Here is a 9,581-nt window from a genome sequence, read left to right on the forward strand (position 1 = left end):
ATTCAACTATCATATAAATTTTTTTATTGCTTCTAACTGCAAAGCTGGGATTCATAATCTATTTACGGTAGCATGACGTATCTTCTGGAAGCAATAATCTAGTTACGTAACTGCTAGTAAAAATTAAAATCTGGAAGCATTGATGTTGTTACAAAATCAGATGTTTTTTCAAGTGCTGCACGTTGACTATGTGAATACGATGTTTGGATGAAATAATGTAAGGATTTTCTAATTGCGAAATATTTGATAGAAAATGCAAAGTTACAAATCATCTTTCTTTTGTTGTCTTATTATACAATGTATCACATAACAGAACTTTATTTGGCAGAGAAGGGTTTAAAAAAATGTCACAAAAAATTGAAAAAATGCAAAATTTTAAAATCTTTATTTATCATCTTTGTTTCAAATCGAAATCATAGAAAGACCAAACCAAAAGAAGGATGTTATACAGGAAGTGAGGTCATCTACTGAGGAAGATCCAGGTTTAAATGAGACAGATCGAACAACACACTCTGTTGAAGGTAATCTATCTACCAATTTATGATTCAAATTTGATGCATACGTCGACTCAATATATTTCATTATTATGCTTCCTGTGTGTATTTTTCTATATTCAATCAATAACCATGCAACTATCATCACAAAAAGTTCAAAGGGTTTATATAGAGTAAGTATGCAATGCCGAAATAGTGCAATACTTCTTTCTTCAAGAGAAAACCGTGTCCACAAAAGGGATCAAACTCATAGCACCATCGGTCTGTCTTATTACTAATTACACCGCAGAAGCTGTTACCTGAAGTCATTACTTTGAAGTTGAAAAACACAGTGTCAACAAAAACATAATAAATCTTGAAAACGGGAATTAAAAACGGACATGCTGATACTTTAAAGAAAAATAAACCAAAAAAGTGTCATAGCCTTTTTTATGATTTTCTGCGCAAACGCCCTTTAAAGCATTCTGTACATTATATCTTTAAAAAATGATATGACGAAGCACAACATAACATCGTAATAGGGGATTTCTCATATGCTTGAGAAGAACGCAAGAATCAATATAAGGAGTGGTGAAGCACTGTGGAAATGAAAATAAAGATAAATAGTAAAAACAAGGTCTATATTCATTACACAAACTTGTTCCAGGGAATAAAAAAAAAATTATGTTGTTGGTAAAAACGATAATATAAAGGAAACTTATTTTAACGAGATTGTAAGCCCGTCCAGGTGTAAAAACAATTACAAAAGTGTTGTGCTTGACATGTAGCATGCCAAAATAGTGGGCTGGGTTTGACAAACAGTGCACTCGCCTACGACTCTACACCAAGGGAATGATCAGCATACCTTATGCCAAACAAAAAACTTGTATAAGCCATGTGCAAATTCAATCAATACATTCTAATATTTGAAGATAGCACCATCGTGTCAAGTTGTGGTTTTGTTGTGTGTCAAACACATTTCTATTAATTATGAATACGAGGGGCGTTCAATAAATAATGTCATCAGGGCTCGGAAAGAAACAAAAATCGCTTTTCTATGATTTTGTCTTAATGATTTAACTAAAATATTCTCTTTTAATTTTGCAGTTTTCTCAATTGTATCTTATTCTAAATTTGTTTTGAGGGTTTAACGCAAAATGGATTCAAGTTTCATGATCTATTTGAATTTCAGAAAAACGTGGATAAGAACAATTTTTGATTTTTTAAAAAATAATTGTTTAAATTTTCTACACGCTATCGTTTTCACTCATATTTATAAATATAGGGTGACATTTGAGTATTGAACTTTTTTTTACAATCAAATGTAGTCTGAACTACCCCCGATATGATGTCTATCAAATTTGCTATGTAACTTAAAGTCAATAAAACATAATCTGTGATAAGTTGTTGAATTATCGCTAATATACATTGGTTTGTTGTATATTCTGTTGACAACGAGGGTACCCATTTTTGATGACCATTTGATAATTTTTGTTAATTGAAATCCACCTGTTCATGTGTGTATCAAACAGACATAATTTGCTGTAAATTTCACATATTTCAGTTAATATATTTTTGGGAAATTAACAAGTTTTACAGCAGATTTAATGACGCGTTCAATTTTACTCTAATTTACTGATTCTTGACCATTCATTTTTACGCAGTGTCTCGAGTAGCCCTTGCTTTCCAGCTTCCCAGAATGAAATTATGCGATGAAAAGTGGTCACATAAACTGTTATCAATTCATTAAAGAGTCAATAATTAGAAAAAGTCAAGCTTAATGTCATATGATTTCTATGTTGTATGTCATGGAGCTGATGACATTATTTATTGAACGCTCCTCGTATTTACATTTCCAATGTCTTTGTCCCAAATAAAATTGCAAATGGTAAATGTACTTTATTTCTACATAAATCTATTGGTTCAACGACAGGCGTGATAAAAAAAAAACAAGAGGCCCAGGGGCCACATCGCTCACCTGAGCAATTGGCTAGAAAAAAAAAGATCAGATCAGAACTGAACGTAAACTTGGGGGGGGGGGGGGTTTGAATTTACAACATAATTCATGATTTGAACAAACTTGAATCTACACTACCTGAGGATGATTCCCTATAAATATAACGAAGTCTGGCTTTGAAGTACTTTATAAGAAGATTTTCAAAGATTTTTCCTATATATTCCTATGTAAAACTTTGATCGGCCATTTTGGCCCCACCCTACCCCCGGGGGTCATCATTTGAACAAACTTGAATCTACACTACCTGAGGATGATTCCACATGAGTTTCATATTTCCTGGCCTAGTGGTTCTTGAGAAGGAGATTTTAAAAGAATTTTTCCTGTTTATTCCTTTGTAAAACTTTGATCGGCCATTTTGGCCCAACCCTTCCCCCAGGGTCATGATTTGAACAAACTTGAATCTACACTACATGAGGATGATCCCACATGAGTTTCGTCTTTCCTGGCCAAGCAGTACTTGAGAAGAAGATTTTTCCTATATATTCCTATGTAAAACTTTGATCGGCCATTTTGGGCCCACCCTTCCCCCGGGGGTCTTGATTTGAATAAACTTGAATTTACACTACCTGAGGATGATTCAGCATGAGTTTCATCTTTCCTGGCCCAGTTGTACTTGAGAAGAAGATTTTTAAAGATTTTTCCTATATATTCCTATGTAAAACTTTGATCGGCCATTTTGGCCCCACCCTACCCCTGGGGGTTATGATTTGAACAAACTTGAATCTACACTACCTGAAGATGATTCCAAACGAGTTTCATTTTTCCTGGTCCAGTGGTACTTGAGAAGAAGATTTTTAAAGATTTTTCCTATATATATTCCTATGTAAAACTTTGATCGGCCATTTTGGCCCCACCCTACCCCCAAGGGTCATGATTTGAACAAACTTGAATATACACTACCTGAGGATGATCCCACATGAGTTTCATATTTCCTGGCCCAGTGGTTCTTGAGAAGAAGATTTTTTAAGATTTTCCTATATATTCTTATGTAAAACTTTGATCGGCCATTTTGACCCCACCCTACCCCCCGGAGTTATGATTTGAACAAACTTGAATTTACACTACCTGAGGATGATTCCACATGAGTTTCATCTTTCCTGGCCCAGTGGTTCTTGAGAAGAAGATTTTTAAAAATGCCATAAATTTTTCTCTAATTCATAATTATCTCCCCTTGGAATAGGGCCTGGCCCTTCATTTGAACAAACTTGAATCCTCTTTACCTAAGGATACTTTGTACCAAGTTTGGTTGATATTGGCCCAGTGGTTCTTGAGAAGAAAATGAAAATGTGAAAAGTTTACAACGACAACAACGACAACGACAACGACGACAGACAACGGACAATTTTTTTTCAGAAAAGCTCACTTGAGCCTTCGGCTCAGGTGAGCTAAAAATACGTGTGAGCAGGACAAATAGAGACAGAAGCAGGGATAAGAGAACGAGGATTTGTACATTCAAAAGCATGTAAATATAAGGATAAACTGTCAGATTTTTTGATTTCATGACGATGATCAATCGATTGGCTTCCGTGATAATTCTATGCATAATGGCGTTTATGCGAATTACTGTAAATTGTTTTAATTCCAAGGTGTTAAAATTTCACGATATCTCAAAAAGTACCATTTGCGATGGTTTTAATTTCACGCTGCTAGAAATTTCCTATAAGCAATTTAACATTATTGAAAAGTAATAATAACATTCACGATGGGTTTAATTTCGCGAAAAATTAATAAATCGCGAACATAGCGAAATTAAAACCATCGTGAATATTTGCCAATCTACAGTATCAATTGGCCTACTCGAGGGATCAAGTCATGAAAGTAAAAAAATAAATAAATAAAAAAATTAAACACTTATTTCTTAATAACGATATTATTAAAAATACGTTTTATGTCAAAGTGATAGTTACAAGGCGTCAAAAAAGACACCATAGAGTTTGCAGCTGCCACATCTTTTTTTTTACTGTTTATAAACAATATTAAATATTTCCTTTTATTGGAGTTTTATGAATTAGACTTATTACATTCGACAGCTGACTTTTACATTTTTGTTATTTGAGTTGATCTCTGTTTAAATTGTTAAAGTCAGTCGTCGATTGTAAAAGTAAGTCTTTTCATGAACACATTTCGTTATCTACACATTTTTCACTCTTATAGCTAGGGCGAAACCAATTCCCCACGATACGAGAATTTTCCACAAACCAAAATATATGTTATTTACAGTATACTGCAATATTTCTCTCATATATTTTTTTTTTATTTCGTACTTTCAGAAAAAAAATCAATCTTATCAGTAAATTTTCAAAAAAGAAATTTGGAAGGAATTTTGAATTTTGCTATACAATTCGAATTTGAATACAAGCGAACCTGCGCATATACCTGAGTACAAATATAAGGGCGAATTTAAAAAGAAAGTTACTGAATTCGTTATCATTTGAGGGATTTATCAATTAAAATAAACACTTTGAATTTTTACAGAGCTGAAAAAATATTTTTTTCTCCTTACAGGAACTCTACACTGCATTATTGAAGATAAGGAATGCCAGGATCTCATGGAAGCTTATTGTGAAAAATATTTAAAGCAAATAAGAATTATCTACTACAATATGACAGACGAACGAATCAAACCTCATAAAAAAGGATGTTTCATTCTTAAATCTAAGGAGGAAAGACTTGGAGACACTTTTATAAACACGTTTAAAAAGTGCAACCATATATCAGGTAACTTTCGTATTGCACGTTTATGAAAAGCTGTTTAAACAGCATGAATTATTTGCAATTAAAACAAGATGTGTCAATGAAATACTGATGCTCCTTTAAAGCAGCCTTTAACGAAGGTTAAAAATTTTCAAATGAAGATTAACATCCGATTCAAGAGATAAAAAATATTGTTTTTTAAAGAAAAAAATTGTATCAATGAATACATCGGGGTATATATGGAGTAACAGGCTCCATCCATTCAAAGCTTATGACAAAGTTCCGATTATTAAAAAAAGTGGAACAAATTTCAGGGCAAGGTCAAGGGGTCAAAAATAATGTTAATCTAATGAAGGCCTTATTATATGAGCTTAACCTGTGAAGTATAAAAGCTCCACCGCCTTAAATCTAAACTTTATGGTCAAGATTAAAGTTTTTCATCAGTAAGTTAAACTCCAACGTCAAGTTCAAAAGATAGAAATTGTTAGTATCAAAAAAAGAATACGTCACAAATCATTCAAATCGTACATCTGTGAAACATAAAAGCTCTAGTACCTGATGTTCAGAAGTTATGGCTATAATAATTTTTGTTACCGTTGGTCGAATTCAATAGTCAAGGTAAAAAAAGTTACAATTGTTGGTATCAAAAGGAATTCTTGGCAAATTGAAATACGAAATATGGAAGCCCTACCATTAACTGTTTAAATTTTTGTCAAGCTTAATGTTTGATAATATTTTGCAAAAGTGAGTAAAACTCAAAGGTCAAGTTGAAAGGGTCAAATATGATGGTAACAAAAGAAAATCCTTGTCATAAAGAATTTGCAGTAAAATACGAAAACCAGACGTTCAACTAATCAAAAGTTATGAGTATGGTAAATGTTTTTAAGAACAGAAGAACGAACAGATAAAAAATTATACTCTTCGATGATGGAGGCATAAAAGAATCTCCATTCCATATCCAACCAAATAGTATTATGCTTTTCATCCTATTTACTCACACACAATGCTTAAAAAATAATGTTTTCTTCATATAGAAATTGTTTACAGAATATCATAATTTTGTTAATTTCAGATGAGCAATCACTCTTGCTAATAGTGTTAAATAAGACGGGGAAAAAGATCCACCTACCACCTACTGAAGAAATTTCTATAAAATTAAAAACACAGATACTTTTTAAGAGAGGGAGAATATTTGAGTCTGACACGAATATAGCAGCAGTTAGCGATATAAAACAATTTGTCCAAGGACGCAAGGGGGATGTTTAAGCAGTTGCCAGGAACATATTAATGATCATTAATTACATACCCAATAATAAAAATCTTATACAATAGAATGTTAAGAATGCCGTAGACTTACGGCATTTTGGTGCATCATTAAATTTTTGTAAATACTAAATAAATCATTCATTCCGTTTTTGTTAGAATATTTTGAAATATAATGGATTTCTAGTGGTTGTGTTAAAGATGTTAAAATTATAACATTTCTACAGAACACACATCAGGTTTTGAGTATTGAATTTTTTGTAATTTCCTGCAAATGAATAGAATGTACAGCGATCTTGACTTTCTTATGTTGACTATGCTCACGTTTAAGTATTTTTATATCTGTTAATCGAAATATACATACCTTTGCAGAAAGAAATAAACGTAACAATCGATATCAGGACTACTTTGTAAAGGGTGAATATAACGAAAAGTGATCAATCTAAAAACATTACTAAACAATGTAAAAATGTGTTGAGGGCATAAAACACGGATACTTGAAAATTGCAGAGGTATTATGAGGTGCCTTGGGGGATTAAGCCTCACCTGTTGACCGGCCACATCCACTTTAAGCCCTATATATTGATCAGGTAGCCACATCTTTCTGTTATAGATTCAATATAAAAGCAAAGACTTAACAGATACGGAAGAACAATAATACAAAATATAATCACCATTTAGATATTCCATGAAGACAGTCTTCCGTTGGAAACTATGGCATGGTTGGAAACTATATGGCATGTCAAACATTGCAATTTTCGATCTTTTCCATTTGTATTATACAAATATTCATTTGTATTGTATAACTTTTATATGTATTACTGCAAAATTTTCCATTTGTATTTTACAAATTTGTAAAAAAAAAAAAAATATTGCTACGGCATAACTTTTCATTTTCATTCTTTATTTTCCATTTGCATTACGCAAGAACATGCTCTTCGTATGAACAATTTCTAAAACGAAGATAACTAATGAAAAACAAGTTGATGAAACAAGAATATCAGCCTTCTCGTTTAAAGTCATAATTTAATAAATTCTATGGTCGATACCATGACCCCTTTTTAGCAAATACAATTTATCATTAAGTCAAATGCTAAATGACGTTTTTAATAATAATTGTACTCCATTATTTATACACTGAATTGACGATGGATTTTTCCGTTAATTATTTCCTGATCATGACAAGGAGCACACGACGGGTGTTCGTGTCATGCATTCACGTATATCTAAACAGCTGTAGTTTAGCAGCATTGAAGCAAAAACATTCAAAATTTATTTATACATGTACTTCTCAGTAAAGTTTTAGTTTTTGTTTGATTTTTTTTCAACACAAACCATGCTTTCAGAGCCAGGGCAGAAATTCACTCCTATGTAATATATGCATCACGGTTTTCATGTATTGCAGGAAAAATCAGCAAAATAAATATGGATGAATCGAAGAAAGAATGATGTGACATAATTGCTACATGTATCTGGGGCCCCTTTTTCTACGAAGAATTATAATTAATCTACAACGATTTTGATAGTTTTCAAACATGAGTGAATAATTAGTTTCAATAGTTCCGACACATTTTAATTATTAGGAATACTGCATAATATATGATTTTTTAGACCCTATCACGGAAAAGTTGGGCCTGGTTTGTGATTAATAGAATCATTCATTACTACGAGTGTGGGATAGTGAAATTCCACCGAGGGGACAAGATTCACAGTCTAGGACGAGGCTTTGCCGAGTCCTAGACCGTGAATCTTGGCCCCGTGGTGGAATTTCAATATTCCCACACGAGTATGTAATGAATGATTATTTTTCTCGCATTATTTTGTCCAAAATAACGGCCTGTCAATGACGTCGCCATGATGGGGCTAAAAAAATATTTTTAATTTTCCATCTAATTAAAAATCTGAATACACCATCGGAGAGAACGTACCTGAAAATGGTTTACACGCACTGTAAACTGATAAAATAATTTTCAGTCCATGTAAATTAATCAGAAAGATAAAAACTGGGAATAAAAAACTTATCTATCCGACAACGTAAAAGAAGAATCATTCCGCATTCTAAAAATAGTGTCATGAAAAAGGTGAAAATACGACAATATTTTGAATGAAAATAAGTTTATATTAATAAGTTAAATGACAACAGTTTAATTATGTGTTATATTTTTTTTACTTTGTTACAATTTCTTTATATAATGACGGAATGTTTACGTTATCGTTCGTGGCGTAGTAATACACAGTGTAAGATAGAAAAATCTCACACTGCTGTCTCACACCGGACAAGTCAATCTTACACTGGTGATTATGCGAGAAAATATGTTCTTTTATAAAGAGAATATGCGGGACAAATGAGGGATATGTATGTCCGATGAATCTACCTTATATTATTAATGCTATCATTTTCCACAAAGTCCATTACCGAGAACAATTGTCCAATCCGATGACAAAACAACAAAAATACTTGTTTACTACACGTTAACATTTTATCATAGACACCTGGTTTAGCAAGGTCAATTTACCTTTATTTCACTTGCTTTAGTGGTCAGCCAAGGCTGTTTATACTTAGTGATACGCATGGAATTTCAGCGTTTACGGTTTAGGGTCAAGAAATGCACAAGAAACTGGTATATACTTATACTCCGGGATACGCGCGTGTGGATACGAAATACCCGCCAAACACTTCACAAAACTTTGAACTATGTATTTATTAATCAAACGTTTGTAACTGTGATTTCGGAAATTGTACATAAATATGTAGTTCAATGTCTAATCTGTGACTCAAATACATAAAAAAATAATAATCCGAATGCAGGTAAAAAAAGGGCATTTTTTCCAAGCATTACATTTCTTAAGTATTTTTGTGGTACACATGAACTCGTACTGTATCTTATTTAGCTGACTGGTCTTTAGAAAGTATCGCCAGTGCCTCGATTAGCATATGAATTTATTCTTACGTCAGAAAATCTAGTCTCGTCGATCTATTCATACTGGGACAGGGCAGCTAAATTTTACATTTAAACACGCTAATTCAGAGAATTCGTGTCCCCCGCTTAGGGAAAAAGTCGGATCCCCCTGACTTAATTTGTAGAATTATTAAATGTATACATGTATTCTGAAGCAAATAAAATACATACAGC

The 9,581-nt window shown here is 32.7% G+C and overlaps 1 protein-coding gene across 1 annotated transcript; it reads left to right on the forward strand.

Annotated features, from left to right (window-relative positions):
• Positions 1-297: 297 nt before the first annotated feature.
• On the forward strand, positions 298-6,484 carry LOC134228525 (uncharacterized). Its single transcript, XM_062710183.1, has 4 exons — positions 298-334; positions 420-521; positions 4,996-5,208; positions 6,257-6,484. The coding sequence occupies exons 1-4, from the start codon at positions 298-300 to the stop codon at positions 6,448-6,450; spliced, it is 546 nt and encodes a 181-aa protein (XP_062566167.1). The 3' UTR covers positions 6,451-6,484.
• Positions 6,485-9,581: the final 3,097 nt, after the last annotated feature.

The sequence above is a fragment of the Saccostrea cucullata genome, unplaced genomic scaffold (genome assembly GCF_032062105.1).
Source record: "Saccostrea cucullata isolate Sc308-1 unplaced genomic scaffold, CSIRO_AGI_Scuc_v1 ctg213, whole genome shotgun sequence".
Taxonomy (NCBI): Eukaryota; Metazoa; Mollusca; class Bivalvia; order Ostreida; family Ostreidae; genus Saccostrea; species Saccostrea cuccullata.

Excerpts from the sequence above, each read along its gene's own strand:
- LOC134228525 (XM_062710183.1), top strand. The coding sequence starts at position 298 with ATGTATCACATAACAGAACTTTATTTGGCAGAGAAGG. Across the intron at positions 335-419 it reads ACTTTATTTGGCAGAGAAGG|AAAGACCAAACCAAAAGAAG; the intron begins GTTTAAAAAAAT and ends TCGAAATCATAG. Across the intron at positions 5,209-6,256 it reads AAAGTGCAACCATATATCAG|ATGAGCAATCACTCTTGCTA; the intron begins GTAACTTTCGTA and ends TGTTAATTTCAG.